At 43.1% G+C, this 21695-nt stretch overlaps 1 protein-coding gene across 2 annotated transcripts in view; it reads right to left on the bottom strand.

Moving 5' to 3' along the window:
* The window catches only part of SLC44A4 (solute carrier family 44 member 4), a 316116-nt gene that overhangs the window by 51171 nt on the left and 243250 nt on the right, over nt 1-21695 (bottom strand). For both annotated transcript variants that reach the window (XM_069237189.1, XM_069237190.1), the window contains exons 10-12: nt 16555-16667; nt 9282-9404; nt 7505-7604 (exon numbers count right to left, since the gene is read on the bottom strand). In XM_069237189.1, coding sequence (XP_069093290.1) covers nt 7505-7604; nt 9282-9404; nt 16555-16667 — 336 coding nt within the window. The remainder of the gene's footprint in view (nt 1-7504; nt 7605-9281; nt 9405-16554; nt 16668-21695) is intronic.

Consider the following 21695-nt stretch of genomic DNA (forward strand, 5'->3'; position numbering starts at 1 on the left):
GATAGGAGATGGGAGATGTGACCTCTCCAGGGGTCAGGATGGTAAAGGATGAGGACGATGCAGAGTCGCCACATTCAGGCCACAATTGTATTTTGTACGTTTGCGCCGCATTTGTGTAAAAAAGCGGCGCAAATGCGGCGCTAAAAAAGAATAAATATGGGCCTCAGACTCTTAGGATGCGTGCCAGGAAGCCCTCAGTCCAGTGGCATAACAGAGGCTCCCGCAGCACCCACTGTGGCGGGGGCCCCCAAGCTTTCGGGTGGACTCGCAGCACAGTACACAAGCAGCAGGCCCCTGACTGGGTCCAAGGGGAAGGGGGCCCCCTAAAGCTACTTTGCAGACAGGCCCCTTTATGTTTTGTTACACCACTGCCTTGATCTCTCCCCCTACACTTCTGGCTTCTGGCCAACTGGGCAGCAAGGCTCACAAGTTTCCTGGGCACCCTAACCCTTTAAGGAGTCCTCCATGTGGGCTGCCCCCTCTCTCCCCGAGCTGGGCACTTTGTCCTCTTCAACACCTCATGCCCTTACACACTTAGCACTTTCAAACCTATGTTCACGTCCTATTCGCCTGCTCTAATGTATAATCAAAGCGTCAGTATTTTAGGGGTCAGCTGATATTAAAAAAAGCCTCACAGATCAGGCTGCAGTCATCCAATGGCCAAACCTAATATCATTTGGAGTAATAAAAGAGAGAGGACGTGGCATAATGGTCAGAGCTCAGCAAACACAGAGGTGACTAGTACATTTAACATCAGCACCCACTGGGGCGCATCTCGGTGTTACTTAAGATCTGTGTAGTTCAACCATCAGTAAAAAATAAAAGCATTTTATTGGCATTTTAACAATTTAGTATGCAGTTTATATGAATTTTAAGCATGTAGTTTGTTATTTTTTCATCAGAAATTAATCGAGTCACGTTAGTATCAGCAATATTTTTTTATAGTGATTGTGATTTTAAAGTTGCTTCTATTATGTTATCTTTATCAACACAAGTTTTAGTTCAGTCAATACTGTTTAGTGGTGAAGGTGCACTGCACGGCTAAAGTATTTTGTTCATGCTCATGTTTATTTTCACTTTACTAGTTCCGAGTCTTGTGACGGAGTTCAACCTGAGGAATCAGTTTAAATGGGTCTGTTGCACCTAGCGCTCTTAGGGCCATATGTACGAACACTTTTTCCCATAGACATAGAATGGGGAAAAACCTTTGCTACATCTGGCCCTTAGTGCATTAAAAAACAGTATGGGCACCGTGATGCTGCACACAGTGGGGGAGGAGTCAGTGAGCATGGGGGCGGGGTCAAAGGTGTGGCTAAAAAATACAATATTCTGTGGGCTTTTTTTTGCCTGTTACTCTCAGGTAGCTACATATAAAATAACATGTAGCTTAAATGAAAAATAAATTTTAAAAAGTTGTTACTCACTGGAAAATGCACTATAGTACATTATGATACCTCTGTTAGTTAATGCACTGCAGAGGTCTGTGTGTAACCAGAGCCACAGAATTAAGTCTTGGTTGGTGCAGTGGAGAAAAGTGACGTGTATTTTTAGTGCTACAAGGTCACAGCCTGTGACAGAATGCACTGTGAATATGTAATTCATAATTTTAAACTTGCATTACACACAGTATAAGATAAACTGCTACAATGTGCAAAATGTCTGAGATAAAATGGTTCTTCCACAATATAGTTTTTAGTAATACCCAGAGTGTACATAGTGCATTTTTTACATTACTGTCCCTTCAACACCTTCTAGTGTAGTAAGCGCATAAATACACTTACAATTATAAGCACACACGTCAGAGCCCAGTTGTTAACATTACCACTCAAAAAGAATAAATCTTTGTCACCAAAAAGCTTCAAGTGATTAGGTCAATTAAAGCCAGTACCGGCTCCAAAGAGTCCTCTACATTTGCAGATTAACTCCTAGCTCACATCCGTAAGTCTTTCAGGCAAGCATGCACCCTGGCAGGAAGGCTTGTTTAGCTGTCTGCCTGGCTTTGGTTTCACGGCACAGGAGACTCACTGAATGACACTTTAGCTGACGCATTTAAACTGTGCGAGTTAACCCTCCCAGAACAGTTGCCTTTTTACAAAAAGTAGGGAAACGGTGTTCCATAACTATGGGCACGTTGTGCCCCTCCGATCCCACCCACTTCAACCACTGGTTACACCTGAGTCTATTCAGATATCATTCACTTGTAAGGAGGCTGGTTTTCCCGAGCTGCTCCTGGCAGAAGGTGAACTCATATTTTGTGTTTTTGTTTTGGGGTTTGAGTCGCAATGACAAAAAGGTTGCAAATTAGTTTTTGTGGTGGACATGTTTGCACACGTTTTGTTGCGGTGGTGGGGGGGGTGAAGCGATAATAATACAGTATTGTATTTGGTTCATATTATGTTTGTTTAGGACAAGTTCTGGGGGTTTTTGGTTGCGGTTTTTAGTCTGGTGTTTTTTCCTCACACAAGGCTCAATAAGCGAACACATTTGAGTCATGTTAGTTGTGTAATAAGTTAACCATGCACAACATTTTATTTTAATTAGTAGCTGTATGAATATATTCATTTTTTTCAGACCATGGCTCTCCCTGTCGAAGGGCTTATGCCCGAAAGGCACTGGATGTACAGCTTCGTGTTTAAGCACAATGGATAAATAATTTCTCTGTGTTGCGAGGTAAAGCCTGGCTTGTCATCTCACACGAAAAAGGCCTGGATTGGCAATTCAGTTGAAACGTGTACACTGCGAATTACACTGTCTTTGTGTAAGAATTGAATAAACGTATTGAAGAATGAGACATGAAATTTAAAAACTGTACAAAGCTTTGACACTGGATTATTGCTTGATGACTGTGTTGGCTTGCGCCTTTATGACAGTGCATCTTGGCTGGTGTACTTGTGTGCACCAGTTAGTGGTATAGTAGTGGTCAGAGCTGCCAATTTGGAACTGGGGAACCAGGTTCGAGTCCGATGTCGGTTAAACATCCTGTGATTCTGTGCAACTCACGTAATCTCCTTGTGCCTAAAAAAACTAGAAAAGAATGTGGCTGGGATAAAAGGCAAACCGAAACTGGCGGAGTGGCCATCACACACATTGTAACATTGTAACAGGAGGAAGCGTGACGTAGTGTGATGGCCAACAGAAATGTTCACTTAGTGAAATCACCAGGGAGGGAACTCAGCACACAAAGGAGGGACATTTCACAAAATGCACCAATAAAAATGAAGCATTTAAAGCAAGCACAATAAAGAATGAATAGCAGGAGTGGGCGTGGTTAAAAGCCCACAAAGAGATTACAACAGGCCAGAGCGCTTGCTCGGTCAACCCTAAAACAGTGTGACCTTGTGAAAGGTATCTGGTTCTCATGTGGAGCGCGCCAATACCTTTGCGTCCAGTTGTCGCAATACAAAATTGCAAACAAAAAGAAGTGAGTATTATAGTAGTGGTCAGAGCTGCCACTTTGGAACTGGGGAACCAGGTTCAAGTCTCGGCGTCGGCTAAACATCCTGTGATTCTGGGCAAATCACGTAATCTCCTTGTGTCTAATGAAAAAGAAAAGCGGAATGTGACCTTGTGAAAGGTATCTGGTGCTCATGTGGAGCGCTCCAATACCTTTGCGTACAGTTGTCGCAATACAAAACTGCAAACAAAAAGAAACCAAAAACTGCAGGAATAAGAAGCAGGAGAAATAAGGAGAGGGTCCTAGAGAGAGCGCAATATGGATGCGGGTTGCACCGAAGCCCTAAAGCACATGCATTCGCACACAAAACCAAAAACAAAAAAGCCAATGAATGCAACCTACAGACACAAGCAGCGCACAAACTGCATTAATAGTCGGTGCCGTCCAACAAAGTAAAAGACCGAACAAAAGAAATGGTGATTGAAAAAAAAAAGCTGATCTGAAAAAAGGTAGGAAAACAAACACTGCAGTCACAGGGACTGCCTTAATAATCCGTGTCATTGAAATAAGTCAAATGGAGCAAAGTGATAGTTTGAAAAAAATGCTTACGGGTACTCTAAATACAAACCTAATATACTCAATAATAAATGCGATAGGATGAGGAATAATGGGCAGAGCTGCAGACTTTGAAACTAGGGAACCAGGTTCCAGTCCCGGTGTAGACTCAACATCCTGTGATTCTGGGCAAATCACGTAATCTCCCTAAACCCTTGAGTAATGCCAACCAGTACGTTCCGGTCAAATTGTTACTATACAAAACTGAAAACAAAAAGAAATACAAAATGGCAGGGATAAGAAGGGGGAAGAGAAGAACGGAAAATGGTACAATAGAGAGAGCAATACAGGTGCGGGTTGTACATACACTCTCTCAAAAACAAAAAGCAAATGAACGCAACCTACAAACACCGTAGTCACACTGACAGCTCTAATAACCAGTGCCATTTAAAAACTCACATAGAACAAAGTGAAAGTTTTGGGGGGAAAAAATACTGAAGCGAAAAAAATGTTGTCCAAAAAAAGTGAAATGTGTCAAAATAAAAATAGCTATCCAAAATAAATGTTAAAAAACGTTTTTGGAAGCACAGCGCAAATAGCGGAAAGACACAAATGAAAATTAATTTGTACTTTGTCCAAGCACCCAAAAAATTAAAGGAAGTGCTGTCAGTTATATGGTGGCTAATTAGGATGCAGTTACAAAGAACGACAATTGAGCCTGTGTGAGTAAGTGATGGCGGGGCTTCAAGCCCCTTACTGCATACAGTACCTCTCGCAGCAGCAGCGCATGCGCGCTGTTAAGCGCGACCTAAACAGTAGGCGGCTATCACCCACGGCAACACTGTAAGAAAGGACACCTATTCAGGGAAGTGTGGCCTTCGGAAGCCCCCACTCATGGCTGTGGGCAGAACACCATTGTCCACATTGGTGATCCCACTAAGGGCCCTAAATCACTTTACCGGTCCAAGTCTGCTTATCGAAATGTAGATCATTCTGATAGATTTCATACAGAACTCTAATTCATTACACATATAAATACACTCAGAGAGATACAAGATCCAACATGTGCCATCAGAAAGATGCTCAACCGCAAAGAGTGCTGCACTGAACTTGTTGCTCTGACGCAGATGTGCACAACACCAGTGAATTTCAATAAAAGCAAATCTGAATGAATTGAGAAGACAATAGTCGATAGGTACAGATAAGGGATTAGAGGTATCGGACAGGGAGCTGATATTAAATGATACCCCAGAAGTATCCACAAATGCCACATTTAAGCTCCCTCTTTTGAATATGCTACATGGGACGCATTTTACCCCGGAGGTGTTCTACTGCCTTCAGCTACATGCCCACCGAGGGAAATGAAAAATTTGCTTTTTGGTATATAGTGTGGGCATAAAGAACAAGTGATGGACGGAATGCTGAACAATGTCAAACATTCACCCCCAGTACAGAGATCTGGGCCTAAATCCATCGTTTTTTTGCCACCCATGCCTTTCCAGTTTGGACCCAGCCATATGCAAATCAGTCTTGACCCTGTTCCCCATGTGAACAGTCCAGCCCGAACTGCCAAGCCAAGTCCTCCATGGACTGGAGACAAGCATCCTAGGACCGGTTTCAGGGCATCATCCTTCATCAGCCAGGCTAGCTTGACTCCAGTTTATATAGTCTGGGCATGCCAGGTCATGATGGAGTATTGGAAAAAAAATCACCACAGTACTCACAAAGGTAACTGAAAAACGCCATGGGGACGTGCCTTGTAGACCTCATGTCATGTCCTAAGAGTCGAAAAGGAGCCTGTAGATTTGTAGGTTAGTGCTGCCGTTGGCTAAGAGGCGCGGCCATGAACTGAAAACCGCCTAAACTATGATATTACTGGAGGCAGAAGGAAGTTTGGAGGTGGGCTGACAGGAAGTCACGCACTGCATGTGAACAGGAAGAAAGAGTGCAACGTGAAGCCCAACTGAACAAAGACAAGGATGAGTAAAGCACCTAGAAGAGAGGCCAAACTAACAAAGAGCTGGGACATAAAAACAGCATAGGAAAGCAGCATTATAGGTACGGTTGATGGCCTCCTAAACCAGGAAGATGGATAACTTATTTATCCACGGCCAACCAGTAAACGTCCGCATTAAAGACGGATAAAGCCCATAACAGATGGAAAAAATGAAAAAGCAAACAATACTTGTCCATCATGAGACCTAATACACTATACACACAGTTTGAAAACACTAAGCTGCAAGAATACACGTTGGATTGGTTTGTGTTCTGTTCCTTTCGCTGTTTTATTAGACCAACGTTAGACAAGGAACAGCGGCAATGAACGATTCACCAAGCAAATATTGTAAAAAAAATATTTGCAGGAGATGCACTAATCATTGGAGGTTTAACAACTTTAGCTTTGAAAATGAAATAACTTGTCTGATTTTTTAAATGTATACAATAGTTTAACAAATGGCAAATATAATTTAAGGACATGAAAAGAAATCAACAAAAACTTTAAAAACAAAAACTTTCTGGTTTCATTTAAATGTATCATACTTGGGCTTGATTTTGTAACACAAGACCTCGTTAGTGACTGTAAAATTGAGACATTGTCCTTGGTTCAGATTGTTGACAGTGTTCTCTAGATACTCCTGGAATACCCTTGTTTTCACAAACTCCCAGAGTCTCGGGGCTTGTGGACGGTGGCTACACTCAATGGAGCTGATGAGTGTGCACCTCACTCTCAGCCCTTGTCTATTGTATTACAGAAAATCTGCACCCTTGTTTACAACAGCAGGCTGGGACAAGGCTTGGAGAATGTAGAAAGATGGGGCTTTCCAACATGTAGCCAGATGTTCACAATAACTTGTGAGACACAAGGCCTCTTCAACCTCCTGGGATCACTGGTGGCAGAGCAGTAGGCAAATCTGCATTTTCTGAGCAGGGACAAATAAGGCATTCACTTCTGGAAGAGGGAGCAGCCATCTTCAGGATCCAGGGTTTCAGTTTTTGGCTTCTTGTTAGAAAGACATGGATTGCACCTATAAACCAGGTCTGGATCCATAAGAAAAGTCTAAAACGTAAGGCCAAGCAACAAGTAAAGACCGCATACTAGCGGAATATCTTGTGGTAAGTATCGATGTGCAAAAATATTGTAGCCTAAATATCGAGGACTAAAATCTCGAATAGGTAAGTATATAATGGTAAGTTTAAGTTTACAATAATTACCTCCCTTGTATGTACCTTGACAACATATATATCTTCAAGGTATGGTTCAGTGTAGTTAAGAATACTAAATGTATAATTCTAGTATAACCTTCTCAATATTTATGCATCGGCTTGGAAGGTCAATGTTTCCCACACAAAAGTCTTAGGCAGAACCATGAAGCCTGACCATGCGGCCTTTATCGGGTTTACAGAGGTTGCAACCAAATGGACAAATAGAAAGGCACAAATGATAGTGCACCAGCCCCTGTGGCAGAGTAACGTGCCAAGCATGTGAACGCACCACACCCAAAGAGAAGGGAAGAAGAGAGCTGTGCAACTCAATGCGAGTCAATCGCTACTTACTTGCTGGCTTCCTTGATCAGAGCGATGGCGATGAGGATTCTCTTGCGGAGGAAGAGGAGCAGCAGGAGGAGGATGACTTCAATCACAGCCAAAATAATCACTGTTGGCCAGAAAAGGATATGAAGAAACACATAACTATGGCGAGGGAGTCAAGGCCCTGGGGTATTCACCTACTTGATGGTCCTATCATGATTTATGGAGAACTCCCATCTGGATTGTTTCTGCTTCAAACACAGACCAGCTCCAATCCATTCACCGTGTAGGTCTTATGGCTACCACAGAAGTCCACTTCTGCATATTACCATTACAAAACCTATGGCATTCGGGCCTCCTGCATCTGCACTATTCTCTGTTAAAATCTTATAACTGAGCTCTAGACAATCCAAAGCACATGGTTGACCAGTAATGAACCTCAGATTATTTCCTAAAGTTAAACCATTACAAATCCAATGGCCATCAGACACCTCAATTCAGGTCTGTGTCATACCCCACTCAAAGAACTTGCATCTGGCCCATTCCCATTTAACAAAACATGGCATTTGTGGTACCAACATCTGTTTCATTCCTTTTAACATCTTCTGATCATTAGGAAACTAACCTCTCATCAATCCAAAAAGCACAGTGGCAAGAGATTTAACTTCAGCATGAAACTAATGGGAATCAGTGACATTGCACCTGGCCTTTTCACAGTTCAAGACCCCTGGCTTAAGGACAGCTAACTTCAGGTTGTTTATTAGTAAAAGACCAAAGGCATCAGAAAGGTTCATTTGGCCTACTGCAGTATGAGCACTATAGCCAGAAGGCAAGCCACATCTGCCCTATTCCTGGTATGACAGCTTTGGCCATCAGGTGACTCACATCTGCCCTTTATCTACAATGATGCCCATGACTACCCATTCCTCAGCTCAGACATAATATAAGTACAATAACTAAGGTCCCAAGGGTGGTCATCTGACTACCACTATGTATATTGGTTGGTCCTTACAGGTTTCATACCCATCTGAACCTACTAGAAAAGACACAGAAAATAGAGAACTCACAACTGTATTTAAATTTGGGGTTTCTCATCTGAAATAGTAAGACTTGGAACATCTTTACATCTGCCTATTCTGATCCTACACAGAACAAGACTTATAGACCCCATATCAGCTCCAACACAGAAAACATCAGGTTGCAGTTCAAAGGATTGTATCACACACCTTCACTCCACTCTTCTGCCCTGTTCCAAAGGAGCCTGATTAGGGAATAACTACAGCTCACACCAGAATATGACACGTATTCACCTCACACCTGATGGCACATTCCTGCATCTCACACCAGATCTGGAAACTCCTCCACCTGACACCTGATAGTAAACTCCTCCACCTCACGTAACAGTAAATTCCTGCAGCTCACACCAGATCAGGGTATTTGCGCAGCTCACACCCAGTCAAGTCACTCCTCACAGGTCACATCAGATCTTTGCATTCTTGTAGATCACACTAGATCACCGCTTTCATGCAGCTCATACCAGATAAAGATCGTTTTCCATCTCGCACCAGAGCAGGGTAATCCTGCATATCTCACATCTGACCAGTAAATTCCTGCAGCTCACACCATATCATAAAATTCCTGAAGGACATTCCCTGTAATGCAGACAAGAGCAATTCATTCCCTATGATCACTCATGGGAAGTATAACAATGCCTATAGAATATATAACACAAACAAGGCCATTTGACAGCAAGATAGATCAGATAAGTCTTTTGCAAAGAGCCATTGAGATTTTTCAGACTTACAAAATGCTAGCCAGGTTTCTTTAACTTTAAGGTAAGCAGCGACATCAGTTGTAAACTGGAAAGTTGGCATTGATGCCCCTTGCTGGTTAAGTGTGGCATACTCCATGTAGCAGTAGTAAATACCTGTTGGAATGGAGACAAGTGCGAACATTTAGAACCCACCGTTCAGAAACAACAACATGTTACTCTGCACATGCACAGCATTCAATCCCAACTGTGCAACAGTTCTGCTTCGATCCCTTGCTGCACAAGTGTCATCAATAGAAAATGAACTTTGTTGCAGCTACTCTCTAGGTGGCCTATTATTTTCACACTTCTGTGGGAGTCATCAGAAACAGAACCCAGCTTGTGCAACTCATTTTCTCATCTCCATCTAGCAAGTACTTCCTAAGGTGGCTGACATTCTAAAGCCAAAACATTTAGACTACAATTATGGAGAAAAAGAGGCTGTTTGCATACAGCTGGGCCTAAAGGAATGACTTAAAAGAATGACTGAGCAATGCAAACTCAATTACAGGTTCAGTGGAATCTGTGGAGATGGTCACCTTATAAGCAGTTCCATTCTCAATGCCCCCTTGCTGCAGAGGGTTTGTTGGTTCTGGTCCTTATAATTTCTCTTGTACTTGATAGTTATTGGTCCCTTGTGCATCAGGAGATAGTTCCAGATAAAATCTCTTCTAGACAAAGAGACTGCCTATGCTTGCTCTCCCAAGGAGAGGGGAAAATGTTCCATTCCTCCTCATGCAAAATATCTCCACCTAGTTAGGAGCCTGGCTGATAGGTATTACCAAGGAAGAGATTCAAGTGAGCCTGAGAGCATCAATTTGTCTTCCCAACCTCCTGAGACCTGGCAACATGGGTCTTCTAGGCATTGTTGCAATGGTCTCATTTCTAATCAGACATACGATACCAGAAATATGGCGGATGCTGTAAGTTGTTACGGGCCGTCATATGTCTACTCTTTGGAAGGTTCTTACACATCAGATAGATAGAACAACACCTGTCCTTCAAAAGATACACTGTTGCTGAGTGACTGTCTAAATCCACTCCCAGGAAATAGACTGCCGTAGACTTGTAGGGATTTACTCTGACACCCAGCCGCTGAAAGACAAGGATTGCCATGCTCACGTGATGCTGGACCTCCTGAGCGGTCAATAATCACAACTATTGTCAGGGCCAACCCTTAAAGTCACTAAATTAATCTGAGCTCAATCCCCGGTAGCTACGGCACAGAGCTGAATGTCTTAACTTAGGGCAATGTACAAAGTATTTATGAAGTACCAAAATAGTAATAACGTCAAAATACCAAGCAATAAAAATCCAAAACTGAATTAGAAAAATACAGTAAAATGTAATACACAAAATGACACCACAATGACAAAACTCCAGTAAGGGGAACCTGAGATATGAATGTTTAAAGTCTTAAGTAGAAGACCAATAAATAGCACCAAAAAGCACAAAGTGCCAATGACAGTCAATTGTCATGGTAGATTGGGACCTAGGATCAATTTGAAGTCTACTGCATGGAGCCCTGGTCACAAAGGGTCCCAACTTTCTTCTTCTGCCCCAACAACCACAGGAGTACATTTCTAACGCCTTCCAGGACCTCAGAGGAGGGCACTTGGAGACTCTCAGGGTATCAAGCAGAGGCCAACAACAAAGTCCAGTCCAGCCCACTGACCCATAAGAGGGTCCAAGGTACAAGATGTAGAGATCCTCCCTTTCAGGGCTCCTCTCAGCTTCAGTCCTCTTCTTTTCTTCCGCAAGTCCAGAAACAGTTCTGATGAGGTGCCATATGGTGCCTCATTTATACCTGGCATTAGCTAGATGGTGAGAATAACTCCTGGGAACTCCCTAACCAATGAGTATAAGTTTCCAGGGGCAACTCTACACATTTTATGTAGTTCCTGGTTGCCTTGGTGCAGGCCCAAAATGTCACATTTCAAGATGGCGAAAGTCTTCAGGCACACTAAACTTGGGCTCTGAGGGCTGTGGGTGTTGGATAGTGCACTACACCAATCACTAGTGTAATCTGCATCTAACACTGAAATTCAGTTTGAAGCAGGCCCCGTAGCCACAATAAGAGACAGACATTTGGTGGGACTAAGGCAGGGCCCAAAAGCACCCAGATGGTGCATACTCAAGAATTGTCCTGGCATCTTGTTTTGTTCCTTTTAAGTGCACCAAAGTGTTACCTGTGGCGCAAACAGACCTCTCAGGCAGGATTTGACCCCAGTGTCAAAAAGGGTGCCCTCAGCCCCCATCTCTGCATATTGTGTGGGGTTCAGAGGAGTCATTTCTGCCCATGCAGGTGAGCCTATGGTGTATGCTACTGGGAGGACCTCACCTATACCTCATTCAAGAATGAACACAGGCTGGTAGTTGGCACTGGCCAACGTTAATGCTAATTACCTCCTGAAAACTGAGGCAGTTCAAAGGTAACTTAAAAAACAAAATAAAATTCTTAATATTTATAAAAAATTCAACTTTATCACCGAATTGGATTTTGAATCAAAATTAAATGTTTTGGTTAAATTATTTTTCTACCTGGTCACTTTCCAGAATTTGCAGTATTACAATTTAATTTGCACTTTGGTTTTCTACATAGGGCTGTTAGGCATGCCATACTGGAAATAGCTTTTTGGACCTTGTCACTGTATGTACATGGTAATAATAATTTCCTACCTCTCCCACTTTTAACACCTGCAAAAATAGTTCCCAGATAAAGGTGAAAAATGTGGGAAGACCAGCCAGAAAAGGCAGATTTCCTACACAGGCCACCATCACAAAGAGCTAAGGTAGAGTAATTCATCCCTTGATGAACTTCCTAGCTCAGGTGATCGAACATAGACAATTCCCCTCTCTGCCTGATGTGGGGTCTGCCTGGCAAGGTAAACGTGACAGTCAGGAATAAGTCAATTTAACCACATTTAAAGTAGTAAAGTCACTTTCTTCCTGATAAGCAGGGGTGAAAACATGCAGCCTGATGGCATATGGCACTCATCCAGTCCCAGAGGTGGACTAGTGGGCAAATTTGATGAAAGGAACTTCTCTGCTCGCTGGTCAAGAATGCGTCAATATTCTTGCTTTGGTCCCTGCTTTTGAACTAACATACACCAAGAGTAAATTCTCTTTCATTTTTGGAAGTGACGTGCCATTTCTAGTGCCTTTTTGATCAGAAAAGTTTTAATCTCCAGTTGTACTGGCTTTTGCTAGTATTGGGATATTGTCTTTAGAGGAACTAGAGAGGAGAACAATGAAACCTCACAGAGTAAGCATTTTACACAATATTCAGCACCCATCTTTCTTTTGTTATTTTCTTCCACTAATCAGGATGATTGCTGATGCTTCTCCATCAGTGGGGAGTCACTACTTGGCTGGTTTTCCTGAGGTAGCTGGGGCTTGTTGGCCACCTCTCCCTTTTGCAGACTTCCAAGGCAGCTAGGAATTCTGAGGGGCTTAAACAATCTATAATGGGTAACCCCAATCATGGGATTTGTACTGGTGTTTCATGTACTGTTTCCTTTTCCCAAACATCACAGCTTTGAATGTCTCCAACTGAGCCTGTTTGCACTGCAGCTCATTGTCCAAATGAGCTCCAAACAGACTGGGTGCAGAGAACGGTGGGTTTAGGATTCTGCTGTTCCTCTGGTTTCAACCTGGTAAGGAGTAGCGATGCTGAATGATAGTCAGTCTCTGACAGTATCCATGGGTAGCCAAATCAGCTGAGTCAACAGCAGCAATATTTATTTGATTGAAGACCATTTTCTTGAGTGCAACACCTCTTAAAAGACATGTCTGTCCTCAGGAGGGAGTGTATCTGAAGAGTGTGACAGAGAGTCTCTTTCAGGGACCTGTCATGAAGCCCAAGCAGGGCAATAGCACTCGCCATTTTCATGGCAGTTGCAGACGTGTCAGAGAACTTGAACTTTCACTGAACTCCATCCATTTTGTTATTCTCCTTTTCTGTGCACTCCAAAGGAGGAGGGAGAGTTCAGATAGTATTCCCTCACAGCAGAGACAATCGTAGAATCTAAAGGTGGATCTGCTCATAAGAACAATGGACCTTTTTCTGGAGGCTTATATTTCTTCAGCAAGTGCTCTGGCATGGGCTTCCCCTAGACTGCGGTTAGGAACAGCTTCCTAATGAGTTTTAACAGACCCAGACCAAAGAAAGCAATGTTCTTGCAGTGGAATTAATGAGGAAGTGTTTCGAAGATAACCGAAGCCTTTAGCTGAGTAGTTGGGATGAGTATGTTGAGTTTTGTAGCACCCCATACCAAGACTTTCTTGAAAGTTGTTATATCATCTAGTGTGAAAACCCTCAGTGGAGGTGAGACAGACAGAGTTGGATAATATTGTCTCACTCTAGAAAGAGAGGAAAGTGATGGAGAGTATGCATGTGTCTTATGCAATGCATGGACCTTGATCAGTGAGTGGATCTTGAACAATGTGATCTTAAACGCTGGTGGGAATAGAGCGATACACGAGGACCTTAAATGATGATGTCCTTGGAGTATAAGATCTTTTATGTGCACTAGGAAGCCTAACTGGAGATACAGCACCCTCAGTATGTGGAGGTTCAGGTATTAAAGATGGCTAAGGAGGCTGCACAGATTGAGGAGCCCAAGGAGATACGGGTGAGACCAATATGGTAAGTAGTTGAACCCAGACGTCCCTCTGCTATTGAGAAGGAGATCTGAGAGCTGAGAAGGAAGTATGCTAGCAAGATGGATGGGGACAGTGAAAATGTATTGGAAAAGTCTGAATCTAGAACACTGTCAAGATTAGGGTTTATATAAAATCTCCAAAGGGCAGAGCCGACCATTGTTCTTGTGTTGAAACCAAAGTACAGATTAACAATATATCAATTAGAAACCTAGGGAGAAATGCATAAGGGATAAGAACATCCCCTAAGAAATAACCGCTCAGTAATTTTGGTAAACAATAATACTAGACTCTTGTGAATAAAGATTGTTTAACATATAAAACTAGAGCCAGCGCATGCCTGCTTACCTCTTGTGCAACTGGGAAATGCCATGACTAGCCCTACCCGGACTACTAGGATAAAGACCCAGAGCCGGGGAAGAGAGCAATGCAGAGATGGAATACTCAGCACATTAACCATAGTTCCTTTGGCTCAAGGCTGAATGCAGGTAATGCTGAACACAAGAAGAGTATAGAGGAGGGAGGCATAAGAACCAGGAAATAATTTAAAAGGAGCGTAGGGGAAACAGGGAACCGCTGAGAAGGAAAACTAAATGCAGGGCTGCAAGATCGGGTGACAAACTGCTCGTAATCACAGGAAGTGGAAGCAACTGGGTTATATTGCAAGTCACCTACCCTGTGCTCATGTGAGTCGTTTGTAGAATCTCTACCCTTATCTTCCCAGATGTCCCACCTTTAATACAGAAGAAATGATCATGAAGTTCTCCGTGTCCCTATTTTCAATATTTTCAGTGTTTGCATTCATCTGATCTTAAATGAAGACTGGAACTCAGAAGATCTCACAGGTTTGAGCTTCCTTCTTATTTCTGACAGGTACACGGTACTCTCTCCTTCACCTTGCAGACCCAATCCTTAGATAGATGGAAAGACCTGACAGTGCTGTCTCCCTTGACATCGAAGGCCTCCTCCACATCAATGCAATCTTCCACATTGACTTTCCAAACTACAGTGCCAACATTCCTGTTTCCTTTAGCTCCTGTTTAGCTCTTGGCAGTATAATATTGCTTAGCCAGATCATAAGAAGCATGGTGCATTCCAAAGTGCCAACATTGTTAATCACAGGAAACTTTTCTTTCCAAGTTTCTACATCACAAGTCTCTTTAAGCTGGTCCATCAGAGGATGAAAGGAGATGCATGGTCTTGAGTGAATGATCAGGCCGACGATGGCTAGAATGACAGTGTCAACGTTCATCAATCATTAGCGCTTTTATCAATTATGATCATGTATGAAATCTTCTGTTGCCAAAAATATTGAACATTTTTTAAAGAACATGACAACTTAATATTTCACTAAAATGTATGGAGGATTTTTGATGCATCACAGCAGCCATTACTTTGCTTTGGTGTCTTGAATAATTAGAAGCCAAACTGGAATTTTAGAATTTGTGAAAATATATGGCTGGTCGGAATGACATCAGGCGTGGAATGAAGTTGATCCCAAAGTAGCTGCAAGATCATTTCTACCATGTTCAGGTCCATGTCACAGTATTTCATTGGATTGTGGCTCCACGGTATCTCCATCTTAACAATTCATGCTGGTTTGGGTGACAATATACCTGCTCACCAAGTTGATTGATTTAGTACTTTTCAGACTTTTCCTACAGGAATGATCTTTTGGAGAGCTAAGACAGCACCCAAAATCAATTCCTCTGTCATTCCTAACACCCATCTTGACCATCTCAACCCAATCTCCAACCTGCGGTTGCACTACAATAATGTGCTATTGAAAACATTCAACTACTGCAGGCCATGCTTGGTCTGCAACCTGCTTTAGTGATTGCTTGAGGTCTACAATCTTGTGGTCAACCATGACGGCCCTGGCAGTGAAATCCTGGAAAGCAGGGACACACTTTCCTTACAGACAGATTGACGGGATGCATGGGTGGGTGTGTGAACATGTCTCTTAGAGACCCGCATTGCAGTTCTACTCACTGTTGTTGGAGCAATTCTACCCATGAAATATTGTATATTGAACATTTCTGCTACTGTTCTACCTGTGCATGGTTAGGGCTTGTTTACGTGCACATTTATGGTGACATTTTACCTATGAATGTTCATAGTGAGATTCTACCCATGTATGTTTACAATGGCTTTCTATGAATGTATGCTTACTGTTTCCTTCTATCTATGCATGCTTACATTATTACCCTTTCTATGCATTTCTATGATGGCATCCAACCCATACATGTTACAGTGGCATTCTTTCTTTTCAAGTTCATGGTATATTTTCCACGCATATTGACTTTGTCATTCTTCACTTTCACTATTTTTGCTTTATTCCATTCCCCTAACAATTTTCTCTCCTAACCCCCTTTTAGCATCTGGGGCACTAATATATCACCCTAGAGGTCTTTAACTGTGATGTTATAAAGAAGATAAGTGACACAGACTTTAACCCTCATAGCAACCAACCCATTTCGGCTGAAGGCAGATGGTTTGTCCTGCCAAAAACCCCAGCTGCATTTTTTTGAAGCCTTATCAAGCTCCTGCGCAATAACTGTATCAAACGCACACTCAGGATACACATGCACTGATAATGTCTCACCATATCCGATGACCCCGATGACGCCAATGATCAGCACCCAGATGAGGATTCCAGCAATGAACCGCAGCAGGATGAGGAAGAAAAGGCTGAGTAGCATTGCAATCGCCAGACAGCTGAGGAAGAGAGGAAGTGACATCAGGGCTGAATACTGGAGGTACTCTACCCAACATTTGAGAGCAAAGTACGCATATCGAACACCTAACTCACCTCTGCCCTTGACTCCTTGGCACTGCCCATGAAGAGATTATTGGAATCAAACATGACCGTAGAAGGGACCCAAAACAAACCCACAGCAGGGCCTTTTCGGAACAAACAAACGAGCCTTAAGTATCATCCATTCTAAAATTCTAGAGTCTGTCAACTACACAGCACTAACTATGCCTGAAGGTCAGTTCCCTACCACTGAGTTTCCATTTGCCTCTTTAAAGACCAAGGGGTAGGTACAGAAACTTCTCGGCGTCTATCGGGCTGGGGCAGTGCAGCTTCACCCAGTGGGTTTTCTCTCAAGCAGAAACTAGCCCACTATAACAAAATGGGCAGTGACTGGTGAGACCATCCCCAGCAAAGGGACCTCATACAATTCGTCACTGCAAGTACAGGTCACGCCAGCTCTGGGGCCAAGCATACAATGTGTCACATAATAATAGTAGTACATGCAGTGTAAGATGGAATAATGCAATGTTGTTACACTACTGTAACATATGATGCATAGTCGTTGATACTGTTTATGTTTGTTTAGTGTGAACATCGGTGGAATGTGCAGGGAGGATAAAGAGGAGTGGAGGAATTCTTGCAGTTGCTTGTATCTCAGGACATAAACTACTGCTTGGTGCATGTTATGCTTGAATAAAAAGACTTTGCAGCTCCTACAATTGTCTCCGTGCTATTCATCGGTGTATCCCCCTGCTTACCTTACATTGGCGACGAGGACGGATCATATGATATAGCATAATGTAACGTAACTTTTATTAACAGAATACACTTAAAAAGAAAATTAAAAAACAATATATACATATATACGTATATACATATATATATATATATATATATATATATATATATATATATATATATATATATGTATATACAAACATATATATATATATATATATCCAAAAAATATTCAAAATCGCGTTTAGTCTGCGCCCTGCACGGCAGAACCCTTAAATCCACATACCAAATTGTTTCTTTGCAAAGAAGAAACACCATAGTCACTTGCTTCAATCCACAGGTTTAATCAGGCAAAAAAACGAAAAAAGGCATTTAATACAATTCTATGTCAGGACGATTATGCTTTCTCTTTCTTTACTGACTTAAAACAGCAGCCAACCACAAACAAGTTTAACAAAAAACTACACATCCCATGATGCTCTAGTCAATGTCACATGGTCCAATCACCTATCACGACCTCTGCCCATATAACACCTGACCCTCGATGTCACTTCCTCTTTCTTTGCTGCTTCACAGCAGATAAGTGCATTTTATCTTTATTCTTCATTGCAAATGTTTATTTCGATTGTAATTGCTTATTGATTAAAATGTTTGGCGTCGCGATTTAGCGCGCCTCTATATGTGTATTTGCGCTTCCGTTTTTCGGCATTTTTGCCGTGTTTTTATGCCCGATTTGTGGAGTGGGAGCGGGAGCGCACTGCGTGTTCCACGCAGTCTCCCTTCTATATTTATTGCCGATACACGCGCGCGCGCACTCAACTTGTTTCAGAGCCAATCCTTTGTATTTCTGAACGATCGCCTCTGCGTGTTGAGACGCGTGCCGACGCCCATCTGTTCCTTCCCTCTACAGTTTAAAGAATTTATTGCTCCCTTACTCTCTAGATAGGAACGAGGGTTGTAAAATTTAAATTAGGCTTCTGCATAGAGTGCCGGCAGGCAGCTCCCTCCACGTTTTATTGTGGGCACATTCGGTTCCTTTGCCTGCTTTGGGGTTTTTGCACTCCCCCCTGATACTTGGAACATTTATTGATTCCCACACTCAAGTAAGTGTAGACACACAGATTTACATCTGCTTTAATAACTATTGAGTTCAAATGGCTCAGTGGAATGATCAAGACGGTGAATATTACACTGAAGAATTGGGAAGCCAATTAGAAGTGGACTTAGTGGAAGCCCTTGATACTAGGATACAGCAATCAGTTAACGATGCGCTGGTAAAAGCTTTAGGGCAATTCTCAGGGCAATTATTTGACTACGCACGCTCTCAAGGATGGGTGCAAGGCCAAGCCCCACACCAGGAGGGAAAAAAGGCAAAAGGAAAAGCAAAAAATTTGGAAGTCTTCCCCTGTTCTTAGTGACCTTCATGCAGATGCCTTTGAGAAGCTGCGTAAAAAACACAGCGGAGAGCATAATTACAGCTCAAAAAAGGATACTACCTTCTCTCCTTCCTCATCAGATAAAAATTCCTCATCCGAAGATTCAGACGACTCAGAGTCCCCAGTGCCTAGTAAGAAAGCTAAAAAAGTCATTCCTCCTTCACTAGTACTTGATTTCGACCCTTCGGAAATCATACACCCCAGAGCTTCGAATTGGACCCCTCCTCCTGAGGTAGCCCAAAATATGTGCAAACTAATATCAGAAAAGGTTTTGATAAAGAAGTTAGCTCTCGCCTAAAGGCAGAATGCCCCAGACCAGATTTAGAAGGCAGAGTCTCAGAGACTCCGGAAATAGACCCAACCATGGTCACATTTATGAAAAAGTTTTCCGAAGATCCTAAGAAAGGATTAGATAGATCATGGCGGAACTGCCAAGATAAACTTTTGGACCTTTCGGGCCCCTTGACTAAGATTCTCGAAATGGCATACGTGGCCAAAGAGTCAAGCACCCCGGTGGACACTGACATCCTGATTGGTTGGGCTCAAAGAGCTGTTTGTCAGTTAGGGAACACTAACTGCGCTATCTCCTCTGAACGTAGGAATTCTATATTGATGCGCATTGACCCAAAACTATTCGATCTAGCATCTTCGGAAGCGGGTCCTTCAGCTGATGGCCTTCTATTTGGTTCGTCTTTTATTAAAGAGTTAGCCAAGTTCTGCTCCACTTTTTCATCTCTCGATAAAGCCCAAATGTCACTTAAAAAAGTCTTTAAACGTGGCCTTTTTACCAGGGCCGGTTGTTACGGCGGACGCATGGCCGGCCGAAGTTCATATATCAGTCCCCAGAATTATCACCCCAGGGGCAGAGGTGGTTGGTATGGAGAACAAGACACCACCTTCTATCCCACTCGCCACAGAGGAGGACGCCAACGTTTCCGCAGAGGCCCTCGCAGAGGGCAACAAGGTGCCATTCAGGACTAATTTCTCAGGTGAGCATTATTCCTTTTTCTCAGGTCACTCTTGGGGGCAGAGTGGCATTGTTTATAAAAAATTGGAGAAAGATCACAGGGGATCCTTGGGTTCTCCAATCGGTTTTGGGTTTTCACCTAGAGTTTGTCAGTACTCCCACTCAGATCAACCCTCCGCTTCAGATGTGTTTTTCCCTAGAAAATCAGGCTTTTATAGACAAAGAAGTCCAGGCCTTATTAGAAAAAGGCGCAGTACAGTATTCCTCCCCTCATCCTTACGGTTTTATCAGCCCTATTTTTGTGGTGGTAGTATTGAATTTAAAGGACTTCAACCAATGGATACTATATCGACACTTCAAAATGGAGGGCATTCATATGCTAAGGGACCTTCTATTAGAAGGGGACTGGATGGTTCGTCTAGACCTAAAAGATGCCTATCTATCAATCCCAATCTTTCCTCCATACAGGAGGTTCCTCCAATTTCAATGGAAGGGTCAGTGCCTAGAATTTCTGGCACCCCCCTTCGGCCTGTCATCAGCACCTTGGTGCTTCACGAAGCTGATGAGACCGGTCATGGAATGGCTAAGAGCCAAGGGCGTCCGTTTGATCATTTATCTGGACGATATTCTCTTGATGGCTCAATCCCCCCAGACCCTGCTATCGCATTTGAATTGGACCATCAATATTCTGCAAGATTTAGGTTTCCTTATCAATGCGCAGAAATCATTGTTGAGTCCGACACAAGTGATAGATTTCCTGGGGTTTTGGATAAACTCAATCTCTTGTCAACTTCTTCTTCCCTCTCAAAAGATTCGCAACATCAAGAGGGAATTGAGGTCCCTTTTGACCAGGTCGACGGATTCCTTACGGAACATAGCGAGAGTAGTGGGGTTGTTAGCCTCTTCCATTCAAGCAATATTTCCAGCCCCCTTACATTACAGAGCCCTTCCGAGACTCAAGGTCAGGCACCTACAACAGGGTCTGAGCTATTCAGAACAGATCCCATTGACTATGGAAGTGAAATCAGAGATACAGTGGTGGCTACAACATATGGAAGCCTGGAACGGCAGAGCGATTTTTGGGTCTCATCCGAACGTGGTGATCGAATCCGATGCCAGCCGTTGGGGTTGGGGAGCACGCTGCAACTCCTTAGTGACAGGAGGCAGATGGTCAGAATGGGAACAGACCCTACACATCAATTGCCTAGAGCTTCTGGCGGGTTCCTTTGCAATAAAGAGTCTCTCCCCTCAGAAGACAGATTGTTGCATACTCCTACGGATGGACAATGTCTCAGCAGTGAGGTATGTCAACAAATTGGGGGGAACGAAATCCAAAATCCTGGCAGAGATTGCCAAGGAGTTTTGGCATTTCTGCCTGACGCAACGCATAGTAGTCATTGCGGAATACCTTCCTGGGGACCAGAACATAGTTGCGGACTGGAACTCCAGATATCTGACAGACTCCAGCGACTGGAAACTGGACCCAATGATTTTTTCCCAGATAATCAAAGAGTGGGGCAATTGCGAGGTAGATCTGTTTGCTTCCCGCCTAAATTGCCAGATTTCAAAATTCTTCAGTTGGCGACCAGATCCCTGTGCAATGAAGACGGATGCATTTCTTCAGGACTGGTCTCAGTTTCGAGGTTATGCGTTTCCACCGTTTCTTATGATTGCCAGGGTGTTGTCTCAAGTCCAGAGACAGAAAGCTCAGATCGTGTTAGTGACTCCCTTCTGGAGGGCACAACCTTGGTTCCCAGTAGCGCTGAATTTAGCTTGTGCCTCTCCTCTTCTCATTCCGCCTCGTCGGAATCTTCTGAATCCGGAGGGCCATCAACATCCAATGATCT

Source organism: Pleurodeles waltl, chromosome 6 (assembly GCF_031143425.1).
Source record: "Pleurodeles waltl isolate 20211129_DDA chromosome 6, aPleWal1.hap1.20221129, whole genome shotgun sequence".
Classification (NCBI taxonomy): Eukaryota; Metazoa; Chordata; class Amphibia; order Caudata; family Salamandridae; genus Pleurodeles; species Pleurodeles waltl.